General features: G+C 32.0%; 1 protein-coding gene and 1 non-coding gene across 2 annotated transcripts; one reads left to right on the forward strand and one right to left on the reverse strand.

Moving 5' to 3' along the window:
• Nucleotides 1-1444: 1444 nt before the first annotated feature.
• Nucleotides 1445-1551, forward strand: LOC128287015 (small nucleolar RNA R71). The gene has a single exon (XR_008277715.1). It is a non-coding gene; the product is annotated as a small nucleolar RNA R71 (small nucleolar RNA).
• Nucleotides 1552-7647: 6096 nt separating this feature from the next.
• LOC108461993 (uncharacterized) lies at nt 7648-16738 on the reverse strand. Its single transcript, XM_053023841.1, has 5 exons — nt 16508-16738; nt 16196-16321; nt 16053-16090; nt 8689-8777; nt 7648-7936 (listed from the first exon to the last, which is right to left on the reverse strand). Exons 1-4 carry the CDS (start codon nt 16620-16622, stop codon nt 8730-8732), a joined length of 327 nt encoding a protein of 108 aa, XP_052879801.1. The 5' UTR covers nt 16623-16738; the 3' UTR covers nt 7648-7936; nt 8689-8729.
• Between the last annotated feature and the right edge of the window lie 3209 nt (nt 16739-19947).

Raw genomic sequence — 19947 nt, forward strand, 5'->3', positions numbered from 1 at the left:
CCGTCACCCACGTCAATAACAGCCCTAGTAGTGGCTAAAAATGGACGACCTAAAATTAAAGGCACTTCAGCATCCTCATCCATGTCAAGCATAACAAAATCAATAGGGAATATGAATTTATCTACTTTTACGAGTATATCTTCAATAATGCCCTTAGGATACTTAACAGATCTATCAGCTAGTTGGATACTCATCCTAGAAGGTTTTGGTTCCCCAAGGCCAAGTTGCTTGAACATTTTGTAAGGCATCAAATTAATACTAGCGCCTAAATCAGCTAGTGCCTTCTCAACATTTAAACTACCAATTAAGCAGGGAATAGTAAAACTTCCTAGATCTTTCAGTTTGGTTGGTAGTTTATTTTGGAGTATGGCTGAGCACTCATCGTTGAGTTCTACTGTAGATAACTCTTCAAACTTCCTTTTATTTGTTAGAAGCTCCTTCAAAAATTTTTCATATGTAGGTATCTACGAAATAGCTTCAACAAAGGTAAGTTAATATGTAACTTTTTAAAAAGTTCAAGAAATTTACTGAATTGTGCATCCATGCGGTCTTTCTTCAACTTTGCTGGATAAGGGATTGGTGGTTTATATTCCCTCAGCATCGGTTTTTCACTTATTTCGAGTTTTACCTCAACATCCTCTTTCCTAGCAGCTTCTTGTGGCAGCTTCTTTTCAGATTCAGTTAACACTTTCTCACTCCTTAGGGTAACTGCTTTCACGTGCTATTTTGGGTTGGGTTCGGTGTTACTAGGCAGGCTCCCTTGTGGTCTCTCTGAAATCATCTTAGCCAGGTGTCCTATTTGATTCTCAAGCCCTTGAATTGATGCTTGTTGATTTTAAAGTGCAGCTTCAGTGTTTTGGAAATAGGTTTTCACCACTGAAATAAACTTCGTCATCATCTCTTCAAGGTTTGGATTTTTCTCTTGGTAGTAAGGTTGTTGTTAGAAGCTTGGAGGGGGTGGTGGTCTCTGATTTCCTTGGCCTTCCTATAGAAATTTGGATGGTTCCTCCAACCTTCATTGTAAGTGTTACTGTAATGATTATTTTGAGGTCGAGGATTATTACCCATATAATTTATTTGCTCATTCTCCATGCTAGGGTCGGAGGGTAAATATTCTGAATTGGCCATTCCACATCCACTCGTGTCACACTGCATCACTGGATGTACCTGCGTAGAACCACATAGATCGTCAATCTTTTTATTCAAGATTTCTACCTGGTTTGATAGCATGGTGACTGCATCTAGGTTGAAAACACCAGCTGATTTCGTTGGCTTTGTTCTCATAACTTGCCACTGATAGTTATTCAGTGACATCTCCTCTATAAACTCATAAGCCTCATCAGATGTTTTGTTATTTATTGTTCCACTGGCAGCTGCATCAACCATTTTTCTAGTTGAGGGGTTCAAACCGTTGTGGAAAGTTTGAACCTGCATCCATAAAGGTAACCCATAGTGAGGACACCTTCATTGTAATTCCTTATACCTCTCCCATGCATCGTATAAAGTCTCTAAATCCATCTGCACAAAGGAAGAGATATTGTTCCTCAATTTGGTTATCTTAGCCGATGGAAAGTACTTTAGTAGAAACTTCTCGGTCATCTGTTCCCAAGTAGTGATTGAACCTCGCGGTAGGTAGTTCAACCACTACTTAGCCTTATTTCCTAGCGAGAAGGGAAATAGCCTTAGGCGAATGGCGTCGTCAGAAATGCCATTGATCATGAAAGTGTCGCAATATTCTAGAAAGTTGGCCAAATGAGTTTTGGATCCTCATCTTGCAAACCATCGAACTGAATAAACTGTTGGATCGTCTGAATTGTATTTGGCTTTAGTTCAAAATTGTTTGCAGTGATGATAGGTCGAACAATACTCGATTCAGCCTCAGTAAGATTGGGCTTAGCATAATCGTACATAGTACGAGTAGCAGGATTCGATTTACGTGAATTGCGACAACCACGGAGGTAGCAGATTATTCGATTTTTATCCATCTCCTCGTAGTATTGGTATCGAGTGCCTTATTTCTCTACGATTTCTACGAGTTGTACTTTCAATTTCACTATCGAATAATAATGGTCCGATGGATTCCTTCTAGTCATAAACTATAGAAACCTACGAGAAGCAAATAAAAGAAAAATTAGTAAATTAAAATAAAAACAAAAATAAATTGCAATAAAAATAAAATGGCTAAAGTAATAAAATCAAGCGTTCCTAATATCTAAATATCCGCAACACGTCAAAAACTTGATGATCATTTTATGAACCACTAAACTAGACTACGATCACGACTAAGGCAAGCGCACCTATCGAATGGTCGTATTAGTTATAGTGAGTCCGAGTATCATATCCACAAGGACTAAAAGTACTAGTATTAACTTCCTTTCTATTATTTAACCTAAAATATAAGGGATTTATTTTAATCTAAAATTAACTAACTAATTAACTACTTAACGCGACAAAGAGTGAAGGAAATAAACGAATAAACCAATAATGAGGGCAATACCCAAGGAAGAATCCACCTAGACTTCACTTAATATTTTTACTCTGAATTAAACGATTTATTCACTTGTATTGATCCGTAGGAATCCCTAAATTATGTTAATATCTCTTTCGAGATTAAGAACAATGACTCTAGGTTGATTAACTGAAATCTCTTTCTAATTAAAGCCCCTATTGTTGCATTACTCGATTTGGATTCCCCTATTAGATTTGACTATAATCATGCAGATTTATGTTGTCCTATTTCTAGGATTGCATGCAACTCCGCTTAATTTTGCTAGATCTTCTCTTAACAGGACTTTTGCTCCATTGAATAAGCACATCAAACTTGGAATAATATCCTAAAAATATTAAAGCAAGAATTAATAACACATAATAAAGAACAAGAACAAGTATTTATCATTAAATTTAGAATATTAAATAATAAGATCCATCTTAGGTTTCATCTTCCCTAGGTATCTAGGGAATTTAGTTCATACTAATGGGGGGAAACATCTCAAAAATAGAAAAACCACAAAGCATAAAGAAAACCCAAAAACTTTGGAAGAAATTGAAGGGAGAACTTCAGTCTTGGAGGAGATCCTGCTTCCGAGATGACTTCAATGGTGTCTCTTCGAGTATTTTCTTCTCTCTGCCCTGTGTGTCCTCTTAGGTCCTCTTTTAGTGTGTTTATAAAGACTTTAGACTGCTCAGAAACCCTCAAATTTGGCTTTTTTGCGAATTTAAGAAACAGGGAGCGATATCAACACGGGCTGCTACATGGGCAGGTGGCCAACCCGTGTGAGTGCTACACCTGTGTGGAATTTGTCTTGGCCGTGTGGGTCCTTCAAATAGCTCGTTTTGTCTATTTTTAGCCCGTTTTATGCTCCTTTTATTCCTCTATGCTCTCCTGAGTATAAAACATGAAATTAAGGGATTAGGAGTATCTAATTCACTAAATTATATGATAAACCATCCAAAAAAAATGCTAAATATGGGATTAAAATGTGTTTCTTTTATGGTTTATCAGTAGATAAATGAATACTTATCGGCTTTGAATTTTACATCCTAAATTGCTCAAGTATTTTCATGATGTACCTTTGTTACGATAAAAATAATTTCTCGGAATGTCTATCTCTCAAAATTTGCATCCCCAAAATTTTCTTTACTGCACCTAAATTCTTTATCTCGAACTTAGAGTTAAGCATGGTTTTAAGATGATTAATTTTAAATGGATTCTTAGTCGCAATCAACATATCATTAACATGAAATATATAAAAAAAAACCATCATCAAGACATTGTAGGTAAACACAGCTGTCATACTTACTTCGAGAAAAACTGATTTACTGTAATTCGTGTAATAGATTCAACTAGCCTTCACATTTAAGGATATCGAATACAAGCATTTTCATTATGTTTTAAGTAAGTTTCTTTTGTTTTACTTACATCCAATAAAATGTGCACATTGAGTCTTTTATTGATCTTAAGGGCCGAATGAGACCTAAAGGAGAACTAACGTACTTTGTGAGTGTACAGGAGACCATTAAAATACATTTTAGACCTATACTGGATGCTACGTCTCAACATGGGAGATACGATGTTGCAACATAGAAAACATAATGGAGAAAGTAGGAAACTGCCTTGAATGTCGTGACATAGCCTTTAATGTCGCGACATAACCTTGAAGACGGTTGGAGAGGAGTAGACTAGTTGCTATGTAGCGACACAGGTCTTGGTGTGTCGCGACATCAACTCTGTGAAGAGAATAAAATAGGAAGCAAAGGTATTTTGGTCATCACATTGAGCTTAAATTTCGAGAACGTCAGCTAACCTAGGGTTAAGGACGACGGCTACCTGAAGGCTATAAATAGACCCTTTTGGCACACATTATGGGGATCATCCTATTACCTTAAATTCTCTTTTTAGGTTTAAGTTTTGTTTTCTTGCTTTCTTTAGACTTTCATTGTTTTAGTTTATTTTCTCTTTGTTTCTTTCAAGAGTTCTGATTCATAAAAGAGATCAATTGTTGTGGATTCGCTCTTATAGTTAATATCAATCAGGATTTTCTTAAACTCTCTATTTCAGTCTATTCCCTATGATTAATTCTACCATTTAGGTTTAATTCATTGTTGTTTCTTTCAAGCAACTAGTTGATTGATAAAGAACCCGAGACGAAAATTGATTGAGATTGCTGAAGCGAGCTAATCACTTATCTTTAGGTTTAATTCACTTTATTTCTCTATATCTCTTGCAATTTTAATTCTTTTATGTTATTTTATTTTATTAATTTAAAAACCCTAAAAAGTAACTTTTATTTTACTATCACATTATAACTGATTTAAAGTATTAATTAGACCTTTAAGTGTTCAGGTTAAGATTGATTTAGTACTCGCCTCCTTGGGTACTATTCTCGAAGTATTCACTTACTTTGTTGTAAAATATGTATTACAACTCGACCCGTATACTTACGGAAACCATTTCGTATTTCTTTATTTTATTGTAGTATTTACACTCTAGACATTGGTAGATTCAGAGGTGGTCAATTTGTTAGCACCATTGCTAGGGAGGCAATGTCACTAGATTGATTTTAATTTTTGCATTTTAAAGAGTAATTAGGAAATTGTTACATTGTAGATACAGTTTGTTCTAATAGTATATCACTTTAACAATATGTAGGCCCTAGGGGCTTTATTCGATACAACTTGGTTGCAACCTAGCATATCTCAACCTATTATTCATAGTACACATTTTGAACTAAACTTGACTTTATTAACCTGAATTACTTGTAATGTCAGATTTTTTTATTACACTAATGAAGATCCCATAACATTTTTGAGGAAATTTAACTATATATGCAACACTGTTAGCTATGCAAGAATTCCATCAGAAACTATGAAATTGTTGCTGATTCCATTTGCGTTAGAGGGAAGGGCAAAAATATGGTTAGAAACACTCCCTTCGAACACTATTACTACCTGGGTCGATATTGTGCAACTATTTCTTTGTCGAGCGTTGTTGATGACTAAGGTATTAAGTAGCGGAGGCATACATTTTGCAGTTCAGATTCAACATTTCTATTACAGCTTGGATAGTCAAAATAAATGAAAATTTGATATTATGACTGGGGGAAGTATTTGGACTGAAACTCAGGAGAAGGTAATGGAAATCTTGGAAAAATCCAACATTAATGAATTTGTCTGGAAGGAAATTCATGAAATAAAAAACCTAGAATTGGAAGCCGTAAGAAGTAAAAAATAAGAATGTAACCAATTAGAGTCTAGCATGCAAGAATTAATAGGCTACAAAACAGAGGAAGAAGGAGATAATGCAAAACAAGAGAATAATCATATGGTAACCCAACTGGATTGGTGGAGACAAAGTAGGAAAAAATGGATCAAATTACACCAAATTTGGTAAAAATGGTACCATCCATCATCAAACCCCCTGAGTTGGACTTAAAGCCATTACTCGAGCATTTAAGGTATCCAGTAAATCGAGACATTAACCGTTACACGATGCTACTGACAGGAGCTGTGAAGAATATGCAACACAAGCAGAATCTTATCCATCGGCAAGATATCCAATAAATCGATACATTAACCGTTATCCGATGCTGCTCACACTAGTTATGAAGAATCCACAATATATGCAGGATCTTAGCCATTGATAAGGTATCTAGTAAATCGGGACATTAACCGGTACATGATATTACTCACACTAGCTGTGCAAAATCCGCAATATATGCAAGATCTTATCCATCAGTAAGATATCCACCACTGGTACACAGTACCTACTATTAAAAACCCTAATAATATGTCATTGTATCCTAGTTATTCACTAAGTTCACAAGGGCCTTGTATCACGTATTTAATCTTTCCATTCTTTTGGGAATTTTTGTACATATATCAAATAACCATATATTTGTAACTTTAACCGATTAATATTTCATAACCATTTCATATCATATCACTATTCGTATTAACCATGTACATTGTATTTTACACTATAGTTCTTTCGATGCCAACAATTATTATATTACAACAATTAACTATCAAACAAGTCATTAACAATTTAAATCTCATACGAAACTTACCTAATAAAATCAACAACGAATACGACACCATGAAATTTTAAGCAAATTTTCCTTTTTCCACGTTTATTGACCGATTAATCCATTTCTTGATCTATATAATAATTTAACTCAATTATCCATTCTTAGACATTTATCACAATTTAGCCAAAAACATGTTATCTGAATTTATCTTCATTCATTTAAAGCCCTCTACATTCATTATAGAAATTTCATATCAATTTTAACATATTCACATTTTAGTCCCCACACTCAAAATTAACAAAATTCACTTAACAAAATAGTCCTAAAACATTTCCAATCTTCAAAATCTTAAATTTAATAAAAAAAATGTAACACCCTTTACCCGGCCCGATCGTCGGACCTGAGTAATAGAGTGCTACAACAAACTCCATAATTATTTTATAATTATAATTACACTTTACAAAATAAGTTCTCAATCATTAATCATCAAATCAAAGCATAATGAAAATTTAAAATCTATAAGTACTTGTTTGGGAGATTTATTCATGGAAAAGGACTGAAGTGAAAAATTTTAGAGTTAAAAGATTTATTTTCAAATCTACAGTTGGTATCGATACCTTATTGAAAATCGACACCAAAATTTAATTCTGTTATCTTGGGAAAACAAGGGTATCGATATTTATTTCATGGTATCGATATTTTTAACAAAATATTGATACTCAAATAAAAATTGATATCATTTTGACATTCTGTCTGTTTTAAAAACTGTTCATATGGTCAAGTATCGATAGCAAATGCCAAATCTCTATACTTTTTTTCAAAAGTTGTAAAACTCATCCTTAACAAATTCATTTCATGCTAAGTTCATCCATGAAGAAAGAGGCTATAATTTCACCTATGAAAACATCCAAATATCTAACCAATGTGCCTCGAATGGCACCTCAATTCAAACACCAAATCAATCTAAAGCAAGGCTATGTTCTCATGTCACAAGTATTATACCAAATGTTTTTTATTTAAGCTCAAGAAACTCATATTGAATCATATCAAGTTACCACTACACACATCATAATCTAAACCTAGCATTAAGATTTCAACTCAAACAATTCAAAAACATGCATACAAAAATCAACCATTTCATTAGGATCACTATTATAGATAATAATTACATATGCAACAAAAAGCACTTATATACAAGAATTTACCTTAAAATAAACATCATTCAAAGTTTACATGACACTTTCCATATATGTAGCATTCACTAGATTAATCTATAAACCAAAAAAATATAACTAAAAACATTATCATCCTAGGTACATGCCAAGACACAAAAAGAAATATGCCACCAACATTGAGTTTGGGATTGTCATTGGATGTTGAGTCGATAGTAAAAAATATAGATACCTAACCTGCACACAAAAAGATAATCAAATAATGAATAATTTCATTAATTCAAAGAAATACATATGTTTTTAATAATCCATCAATTCAAAATATCTAACATGTAATAGTTATACCATATAGTGCGCCATAAGTTCATCATGAATATTTCATATACAATTCAAGCTATCTCTCATTTACCAACCATCTTCAAGGGATTGATTTAATATCATCAATATCGACCAACCTGTTATTGGCACCTGGTACTTGAGGGATAAACCGTAACCAAGTTTTTCACCTAGTGCTAGTTGGATAAACCGACGATAGGTGTGCCTTGCACTAGCTGGATAAACCAAAAATGTTTTGTGCCCAACGCTAGTCGGATAAACTGACAATGTCAAATGTGTGCCCAGCACTAGTCGAATAAACTGACAAAGATTTATGCCCAGTGCTAGTCGGATAAACCGACAGTAGATGTGCCTTGTACTAATCGAATAAATCAACAAAGATTTAAGCCCATCGTTAATCGAATAAACTGACAGTCACATACATAATTACAAAATACATAATTCCTTGTTTCATAATTCAATCATTTGCAACAAATAACTATAAATAAATATTTGATTGTATTCCAAGATCATATATATATATACAATTCCATAATTCCCAATTCAATTGGAATAACCAAATTACGTATAAGATTATAATTAAATAACAATGTAACAATTAAATTAGTTAGAATAAATAAAATAGAGTTCAAGTTCAAGGACTACGAACTTACCTTGATAAAATCAATTCCACACGAGACCAACGATTACTCCGTTACTTTGGTTTTTCCTCGGTTAGTTCCTGATTGGTTCTTTTCTTGATCTGAATTCAACAAATTCAATCATTCCCAATTAAATATTTTAACCTCTAAAATCATATAATCATCTCTTCAACAATAATTACATAATTACCTAAAAACTTTTATCTTGAGTACAATTTAATCTTCATTATCAAAAATATCAAATTATATACTATAAATTTTTAATTCTATCAGCCGAACACTTCAAGAGCTTTATATAACTCCAAAACAACTAAAATTTACAATTTAGCCCTTACATTTTTCAACTTTATAACATTCAAATCCTAAAATTTAGAACTAGCAAGAATTCCCATACAAAATAACTAATTTAAACCATAAAACTTGTGAACTCATCCCCCTCCAATTCAAAGGCTATTACATTAAAAAAAAAAAGTCCCTAACTTTCCATGTAATAGCCCAAATTTCAGCGATGTCAGAAATAGTGGTTTGAAACCACCAAATCCAAAAAATAAACTCGTAGATTATATTATTTAATACTTATGAACCAAATATAGCTTTTAGAAGTTTTTGAAATAGTAAATTGTGTTTTATAAAGATTTGTTTGGTCAAAAAATTTAGAAAAAAAAGTATTGAGATCTCGGTGTTACAAACCGAGCCATAAATATTTTTATAAATATTTAAAGAGTTTCAATAAGTTTGTATTAAAATTTCGTTAAAAAATTTTACCGTTTGGGTGATTAATTAAATAAAAAGGACTAAATTGAAAAAGATGTAAAAGTTACTAGAAGGATTAAATAGCTCAATTATCAAATGAGGAAGGACCTAAAGTGAAAATAAACCCAAAGGAGATATTTTGGGCGGCAATGGCTAAGAAAAAATCAGGAAATGGGTGAAATAAGGGCAAAATTAGAAAATTACCAAAATTAGCTAAATAAAAATGGGACCAAATTGGAATATCTAGAATTCTCTTCATTTTTTCTTCATTTTCATCAGCTTAAAAATAGCCATGGACGAGGGTTCAAGCTGGTTTTCACACTCTAGCTTCATGTAAGTTTAATTCTTGCTTTCTCCTTGAAATTTCTAAAATTTTGGACTTTTGCAATTGGGTCCAATTTACTATGTCATTATTTTTTGATTCCATGGCTAATTTTTAAAGTTTCTATGGATGAGTACTAGAAGCATATGATGAATGAATATAATTGAAGCTTTAATTTTGATATATGATGATTTTATCAAGTGAAATTGATGGAAATTGATTTTAGGACCTAATTATGAAAGAATTTGGAATTAAGGTCTAGTGCTAAAGTTCTGACTTTCAGGGGTTATGAAGTAGTTTAAAATGATAGAATAATGTATTAATTGAGAAAAATTAGCTCAATTGAGGGGTTGATTGAGTAAGGACTGAATTGTATGAATGTGAAATTTGGGGTAAAATGGAAATCAACATTTTGCATTAAAACTGTTTTTGACAGCAGTAGTAGTCTAACTTTGAAAAATCACCAAAATTGTAGAAATCGAATGAGAGGATGAATAAAATATGAAATTAAAGCTTATTGAGTCTAGTTTCTTATAGAAAAAACGATGTAAACAATGGAATTGTAAATCATAAGATATAATAAATTTTGTAAGATAAGGTCATAATGATTTCAGGTTCCCACTGTTCTAAATTTGAAAAATAATAAAAAATTGAAAAAAATAATTAAGGGCTTAAATTTATATGTTTCGAATCCTGAATGAAACTATTTTCAAGAGAAACAAACAGGAACATTATTCGAATCTCGTACGAGGAGATAATTAGTTTTTAGTGAAGAAGGGTCAGAACAGCAGAATAGGGGTGACTTTAAAGAATAATCTGTACTTATTGGCTAAACCAAAAATTCTGAAAATTTTATGGTAAGAAGATATGTAAGTCTAGTTTCTGGGACAATTAGCGGATCTTAATTTAGAGCTCCATGGCTCAAGTTAAAAATAATTTTGTGACTATGACACGGATGGACAGCTTTCGAATATAAATATAAGTAAATAGTGAAATTATAGATAATGTTACTTATAAGTGTGTTATATACATTAAGGATGTCGAATGGAGAGTAGGAGGAGGAAAATATGTGAGTGACTTATGCATAAATTGATCACATGCTCCATTATATTTGGTAAATGTTAAACTTTATTAAAATAAAAAATGTTATAAATTCATGTTTGAATTAAAAGTTATAAATGTTAAAGAATAATTTGAATATTTGATATTGCATAATAAATGAATATCCGATATTACTTAGTAAATGTCAAGCCAAATATAAAAAAAAATATGTTATAAGTGGAACATGTGTGAAAGAATGTGGTAAGTATTTTCATGGTTATTATTGAACTCATTCACATGAATCTGTCATTTGAAATTGTGATAGATAGGAAGAAATAGTGAATGGCATGCTTATGTATGGTTACATGTATTTATCTAAAACACAAGAAAATGATGGTTATATATTTGATATATGGAGACATGAGACTATGATATATGAACATGAAATATATTTTATAAATGTGTTCGTTCATAATTATAGAATTGTGCAACTCAAGTGTACTATTTGTATAAAGATAGTATTTCAAATGATTTGATGAGTAAAGCTCTAATGTAAGATAGTTTGAAATCAAGACAAATTGTTATGAAAGCGTATTTAAAATACATAGATATGATTGTTATAAGTTATATGAATAAATGATGTGTAAAATTATATGCATATGAGAAATTTAATGAAAGTTCAGCCCATATATATTTCTTTATATTTATATGAATTATATGACTAACAATGTGATGAAAATAGGAATTAGGGCTCATGATCAATTCGAATAATTATGTTTTGCATTATTATGTTAAATATAGAGAAGCGATAAGTTAATTACCATGTCATACGAATTTATTAAATATTACATGTTTACTTTGTTTTACTTCTTCCCCTAATTAATAATGATTCGATAAGTTCCGGTAATGCCTCGTACCCTGTTCCGATGACAGATAGGGTAGAGGGTGGTACATTCCGTGATTTAACAAATAAATCTCTAGATTAAGTTGGTTAGGCTTCAATAATTACAAAAATACCAAATTTATAAACAACGGGGCCTAATTCACTAATATGCATGCACAAATAGCAACCCTAAAGCTTTAATCCTTCTACAATGGTGTCTTTCTTCTTTCTTACGGTGAAGGAACAAAAGAAAAGAATGATAATCCTTTATTTTATTTTTATTTTCTTTCTTTTAGTTTAACTTAATTACTATTTTAACAATTTAAAAATACTAAATTTACAACAAAACCACTCATACACCTCCACTATCTTGGGAATTGGTTTTATTATCTCCCAAGTCCATTGAACTTTCTTTTTATAATTATTAATTTATTTACTAATAAACTTCAACTTTTGTATTTTTACACTTTAGCCCTTTTTACTTAATTAGCTACTTAAACCTTAAAATTGTACCACCAAACTTTTATACGACATATATAATACTATATAAATACTAATTAATTAAAAATATTAACTCATTAGCCGGAATTGTGGTCTTGGAGCCTTTACTCTCGACATAACTGAAAACATGTCGTTACAAAGAACATGCAAAAATTATCAATGGTAATTTTAAAAAGTTTTTACAGTTTTGAAAATAGAGATACATGTTAGTTCGACCTAGTTGCAACAATTTCAAAAACATAAAACTTATGAAAAACGGATAGCCTAAGGACTTACATGCAAGCATCCAAATTAACCGCATGCTCCAAGCTTTCATCTATGGAGTTTTTAGTTTGAAAGTGAAAGAGAATAAAGATGATGGTGGGGTTTACCTTATTTTCATGTATTATTAACTTTTAATTTTAATTTATTATAATATTATCATATAATTAAAGTAAAAATAAAGCATTAATTGTCCATGTCAATCCTTTATGGTCTAATTACTATATAAGTCCTCTCACATGTACTAAATAAGTCATTTAATTAATAAAATTTAATAGTGATCAAGTTTTACATCTTTTACAATTTAGTCATTTTCTTTAATTAACCACCTAAACGTCAAAGGTCTTGAACCAAATTTTAATTCACTTATATAATAGCTTTTTAGAAAATTCAACACTAATATTTATGAGCTTGGTTTATGAAAACGATGCCCCAATACCTCATTTTCTAAATCCACTAATTTTCGATACGCACCACTTGTACCTTGACTAACGGACCAATTAACAAAAATTATCTGATTAAAATTCAATAAAAAAACTATAATAACTAGTAAATATTATTTAAAATTATTAAATAATATTTACTGACTTGATCATTGAAATACTAAATTCCGAAATCACCGTTTCTAGTATCATTGAAAAATGAATTGTTAAAGTTTTGTGGCGTAACCAAAAAACGAAGGAGTCTACTTGGGAATTCGAGGATGTGATGAAACGTCACAATCCTTAGCTGTTTGGTTCAAGTAACTTATGAGAATGAAATTCTTTTTAGAGAATGAAAGTTTTCACATCCTGAAAATTGGGTTAGTAGAATTAAATGATTAGATCTAGCCTGAGGATGTAGCAACATACCCCTGAAGACACCCAAAAGTTCAGCATACTGCCCTCGATGTCGCGACACAAGACCTGGTATGTCGCGACGTCGCCTCTGTACAAGAAATTAATACAAGCCAGGGGCGTTTTAGCCCGCACAATTCAACTTTAAACTCGGGAAGGTCAACTGACCTATGGTTAAGGACGATGACTATCCCAAGTCTGTGAATAGGCTCAACTAACACATGTTATGGACACCTTTCCCTTTGGATAATTTTCTCTTTAGTTTTAGATTTTAGTTTTCTTTTCTTCTAGGGTTTAAAAATTATTTCCATTCTTGTTATTTATTTTCAAGAAGAAATCATATTTTGAAACTATGCTCAAACTCTGTGAGCATTCTATGCTTTAATTTAATATAATCATGTTTATTCTAAACTTTATTCTCGAAATTGTTCTTTATGTTTATTATTCAAGTTAATATTGTTTATTAGATCCATGAGAAACTAATCTTCCTGTGGGAGATTAGTGAGTGGAGGTATGAATAATTAACTGTTTTGTAGGGATTTCATAACGAATTAGCTGTTCAGGAGAGGAAGAACCTAAACCCTAAGCTTGACAACCCTAAGAAGTGATCAAGGTGGAATTAATCCAAAATTGGTATGACCTATCCTTGAACATCTTAACAATGAACCAGTTTAGATTGTGAGGTCGGAAGATAAGTAGTCCCTATTGACTCAGTATTTCAGTGGATGTATCGAAAGATCTTGCTGAGATATTGACTAGTTGATTGAACAAGAAAAGCTCGAGACGGCAGACGATTAGAATTACCAAAACGAGCTGATCACACATGCCCAGATTTGATATATATATATATATATATATATATATATATATCCTTATTTAATTTCTTACCTTCCGTTTGTTTAATTTCCTTTTATGTTTTTAGGATAGTTTATTAAACTCTTCTCTTTTTGACCTTTCACATATCTTTTGTGTAATATTTTTACTCTGGACGTTGGTACGTCCAGAGGCGATTAGTCATATGCCTTCTCGAGATCGTTCTTTATGGCCATCTAGTTCATGTTCTTTTGCTTGCTTTTCATGGAATGTATTATCTCTTGAGCTATAAGAACATTATTTGTGACATTCCTACTTGTTACAAAACCAGCTTGCTCTTGTAAAATTATCCTTGGAAAGACAACTTTAAATCGGTTGGCGATAACTTTCATCACCAGTTTATAAAGAACACTGCATAAACTTATGGGCCTAAACTGGGAAAAATTTTCAAGATTATGAACCTTTGGTATGAAAACAATTAAAGTATCATTCAAATTCGGATCAATAGCTTTCCCAACAAAAACCATCTTAACCTAGTTACAAACTGTACTACCAATTTGGTCCTATTGATTCTGGAAGAATAAGACATGGAACCTATCATTACCAGGTGCCCTTAAAGAAGCCATATCAAATAGGTATTTTTTAATCTCCTCATTAGTGACCTCTTTTCGCAAGAGTTGAGCATCATCAAACCCCAAAATAGGAAAAAAAACTAGAAGAAAGTCTCCCTGTAATACTTAATATCTTATTATAAAGTTTTTGAAAAAATGAAATAACTTCAGACCAAAGGGACTCCTCATCCAAAACCTACTCTCCATTATCATTTTTTAGAGTAGTGATCTGTTTTCTCCTCTAGAGTGTATGCTTGTAGAAGAATTTTGTATTTTGGTCTCCAAAAAAATGCCAATCAAACCTTGTTTTTTGTCACCAAATGAGCTCTTCATGATATAAAACATTCTCCAAGTCTTCACGAACCTCTATTTCTAATTGTTTCAACAAATCAAAATTTGTTCGGTCCATCTGCCTCTAAATATAAGATAATTTTTGTACTAGATGTCTTTTACGATTTCTAATATGACCATTTACTGATTTGTTCCAATGATTAATATTGGAGGTAAATTGATCAAAGGAAGTAGTCATGTTTCCCTTAAATCCCCAATTATCCTTAACAAACTCCAAAAAGTTTGGGTGTTCAACCCGTCTAGCAACAAATCTGAATGATCTACCTTTGGGTAAGTTGGCCTCAAGTATCAGAATAAGGAGTAAAGGCCTATGGTCAGACTTGATTAGCGAGAGATGACTTACCAAACCATGAGGAAATGCAATAAGCTACACATTATTACCAATAACCCTATCGAGACATTCATGGATCTTGCCTCTAAGCCAAGTGAAAGAGGGACCACGAAAACCCAAATCATTCAAATCATTAGAATCCATAAAATCCCCCTAAAAAAGAACACTTCTTCCTAGTATGTCGCCCACCTTTCTTTTCACTAGGGAAAAGAATAGCGTTAAAGTCTCTGATTGCCATTTAAAGGGTAAACATATTAAGAATAGCCGTATTTAAATCATCCCAAAGATTTCTTCTCTTATATCTATTAGGATTCCCATAGACAAAGGTGATAAAAAATAAGGTAAGCCACTTGAAGAGTATAGACTTGAACCAAGACAAATTAAGGATGAGTTCAAACAATTTCAACTTTTACTGAATTCTTTCAACCAATACAAATGCCTCCAAAAAATCCAATAACTTCTACACAATGAGAAAACTCAAAACCCAATTTAACAATGACCAAGTCTACTTTACTTTGACTAACTCTAGTTTCTAATAACCTCAGAATATCTGGTTGTGCTCATGGTTGTATTCATGAAAAATACAAGGAAATTTTCTATTCGCACCCTTGACAATTCCATGAAAAATAGTTAAATTCATAAATTTATATGAAAAGAGATTAGAAAACCATACCTCCACTACTTTGGGATTTTTGGTTCCTTCTGGATATCCTTAATAACACACATTGCATCAGTATCGCAATTCGTCCCAATTTGGTCATTAATCAATTCAACCATGGATGATAATCGCATCTGCTAGAGGGACTTGAGAATTACCAGCAACTTTGAAATGACCACCATGACCCTTGATGGTTCTGTTGAGATTTCTTTCGCTTTTGATAGACATTCCTTTGGACCCCGATCCCCTTAAAACCTGGACCTCTTTCTCCCAATTCTCCAAGACTACTACCACCATCGCAATTAATAATATTCAGATCCGAATAATCCTTAAGAGTGATGGCAGAGTGTTTAACTGTGTCTAGCAAACCATTATTAATAGGCACCTCGAGCTTAACGAACCCTCAAAATTAGGATTTATATGTGAGTTTGTGACAAACAGGTTGCTAAAAAGGCAATTCGAAACCTTACCAACTTCCATGGATGGAACAACATTGTTGGAATTATCAAAATTGATAGCTGTTGATTCGGCTGCTAAATGAATTTTTCCATTTTGATTCGAACCAGTAGGAATTTTGGATCCCATTTTATTAATTAGAAGACCATTTAGATAAGGCACAACGTTGCTCAAATCAGGTCCAACACTAACGCCAATCGATGGACCCCTCAAGCGTGGAGTGGCTGCAGCAGCCTTAAAATCGTGACCCTTTTTAGCTTCAACTTTGGGCTATCTTACGCGACCCAAAATTTCTTGTATGTAATCTAGACGATGCTCCCACAAGAGGGTTACCCAAGCCCAATAATACAACAACACAATTTAGCCCATATCCCTATTTAGCGTTTCCAGCTTTACCTATTACTTTATTGTGTTACCCACCAATTGCGCCTGCTGTTGGTTTCGGCATCTTGTCTTTCTTAGTCGACCCACTCCCCACACTACTTAAAGTATTAAAATCAAAATTTTTTTCTTAAACCATTTATCATTGAAGTCTTTGTGATTTTCTATCAACCACCATCCATGGCCCGAATGTCTCTTCTTCTTTCCCTTTGGCACTTTCGACCAGTGTCACCTCCTTCTCCATTAGTTGAACCCCCAAACTCTCTGAGTAAGGGTACAGGGTCTTCAAGTGACCATACCTGTTGCAACCAAAACAAACCAAAGGCAAAGCCTCATATTTAACTCGTATTGTTTCATTTACCAGAATATGCGGAAGCAAAAGTTTGTCAAGGTTAAGGAAAACCGTCATTCGAGCAAATTGCCCCCTCAATCTACTGTCTATGTTGTAATCTGTCTTTGTCACTTGATCAATTAAACCACCAATCTCTTCTAAGATCTTCTTACATAGGAACCCCAATAAACCAAGTAGTCTAATCCATGTAATGACAATATTTTGAAAAGGTTAGAAGGAACTAAAGTCCACTGTCCACGGCTAGACAATTAAATATTGTTCGAATATGACCCATGGCCCTTGGGTAAGAACTTTTTCAATGTCATCGTTACTTATGTATTTCAATAAAAAGCAACCATGGTATGGACGGTCACCATAAATTTTAAATCTTGTTGTGTAGGGTGGTGTAGCTAATATTTCTCCCAAAAAGCTTAACAACCACCATGGTAACCATCTCTTTAACCAAAAGCTATTGAACTCAGTCAAAGAATACAATCAACGTGTAACACTCCCTAACCCCAAACCGTCACCGAAATAGGGCTACGAGGCATTACCAGATATATCGGACAACTTATGAATATTTTACAATTATTATAACATTCATAGTATAATTGAAGAATTATGTCCCTATAGTGGAATGGAACGGGACTTGTTCGAGTATTCAGAGATTTTTTTTATTTATTTTTTTTTATTTTTACAAAACTTTCGACAGCATCTCTTCTTAATTTTTACATAAAACCCCCTGCAAATTCAAACCAAAAACCAACTAATTCAAAACTAATGGCACAATCAAAAACAATTTAAACCTACATATATCTAAATCATAATCAATTCATTAACATAGTCATTTAATAACTAAACATTCATAATATTAATCCAAATTATATAGTATAATATTTACCATTTTATCAAACGAATAACAAAATATGGTATACCATTCTTATAACCAACTTTACACGTATAACTATATAACTTATACACCTAGTACATGCCACTTTCAATTAAGAAAGAAAACATCACCCAAAATTTGCTAGAGTCGGGATCGTTCAAATGCTGGACCGAGATACTAGACTCCTATTAACTGCAAGACGAAACAACCGCATTATTGAGTATTCCGTACTCAGTGGTATTGCCATAATTTAAATTATAATAGCAATAAATAATTTTAATTACCAAACATGTAACTATCTAATTTCACAAATATCAATTCATTCTTAAACTTTCATTAATTAATAATAACGATACAATTTTTATCTATTCTTCAGTTTCCATCACATATTACATGTAACAATTTCAATCACTACATGAACATTAAGTTCATGCTTTTCATTTTCAATCTCAATTTCAATCCACTATTCAATTTTTTCGTTTCTTTCAATATTTCAATAATATAATCAATCAATTTATTTTAAATTTATCATCTTAGATATTCACCTTATTGACAAATTCGGACTTTGACGGATACACGAATTCCAACCCAATAAACCAGTACAGCACATTATATCTAAAACGGTATGTAGTACCTGATCAATATACGACACATAAAGTGCCTAAAACGACACACGAGGTGCCTGAAATACGACACAAAGTGCCTGATCAGTAAAGCCGGCAAATTCCTGTACACTTCCAGATCCTATGGCATGCCAATTATATCCGACTAGTTTAATAGGGTATTTCAATTCTCAATTCTCAATTCACTTTCATTTCCATTCCAAGATTACTTTTCAATTAAAATTTTCACATTCAAATCAATTTACAATTCAATTATACATACACATTCACCATTCAATTCAATTCTCATTCAACTCAAATATCAATACTTACCTTATAATTCACTTATTAAATATAGAATTGATATAAAACATTTAATAAAAAGAAATTTGAATTATAGTAATACAAACCGTAAATTTCTCGTTTTAATCCACGATAGCTTTCTCCTTTGTGCGCCGATGTCTTGGATTCTTTGTTAATTACGAAAATAATAATAATTTATAATCATCAATATAACACAATTCAATTTAATCCATGAGCCTAAACATGCAAAATTAACCATTTTTATACACATAATTCCACTATTTACTTATATGTTCATTCAAAGCTGTCTACTTGAGTCATTACTAAATCATTTATATCTTAAGCTAGGAAACTCCAAATTAAGATCCACTAATTTTCCCTGAAACTAGACTCACATATCTTCTTACCATAAAATTTTTAAAATTTTTAGTTAAGCCAATAAGTACAATTTATTCTTTAAAGTTGCCCCTATTCTGCTGTCAAATAATTCCGACCATTCTTCACTAGAAATTAATTATATCACAGTACAGAACTCGGATATTATTCCCGTTGATTTCTCCTGAAAATAGACCCATTAAAGATTTTAAACATATAACTTTAAGCCTCTAATTATTTTTCTTCAATTTTTTGTGATTTTTCAAATTCAGAATAGGGGAATCCGAATTTATTCTGACCTTGTCTCACAAAATTCATTATATCTCTTAATTTACAATTCAATTGCTTATATCATTTCTTCTATAAGAAACTAGACTCAATAAGATTTAATTTCATATTTTATTCATCCTATAATTTAATTTATATAATTTTTGGTGATTTTTCAAACTAAGACTACTGCTGCTGTCCAAAATAGTCTTAGTACAAAATGTTGATTTACTTTAATTTCAATTTTATCCTAACTAAATTCACTTACTTTTTATCTTAATTCATACTTTATTTCTATTTAAATTT

The sequence above is a fragment of the Gossypium arboreum genome, chromosome 13, assembly GCF_025698485.1.
Source record: "Gossypium arboreum isolate Shixiya-1 chromosome 13, ASM2569848v2, whole genome shotgun sequence".
In the NCBI taxonomy this organism is placed as follows: domain Eukaryota; kingdom Viridiplantae; phylum Streptophyta; class Magnoliopsida; order Malvales; family Malvaceae; genus Gossypium; species Gossypium arboreum.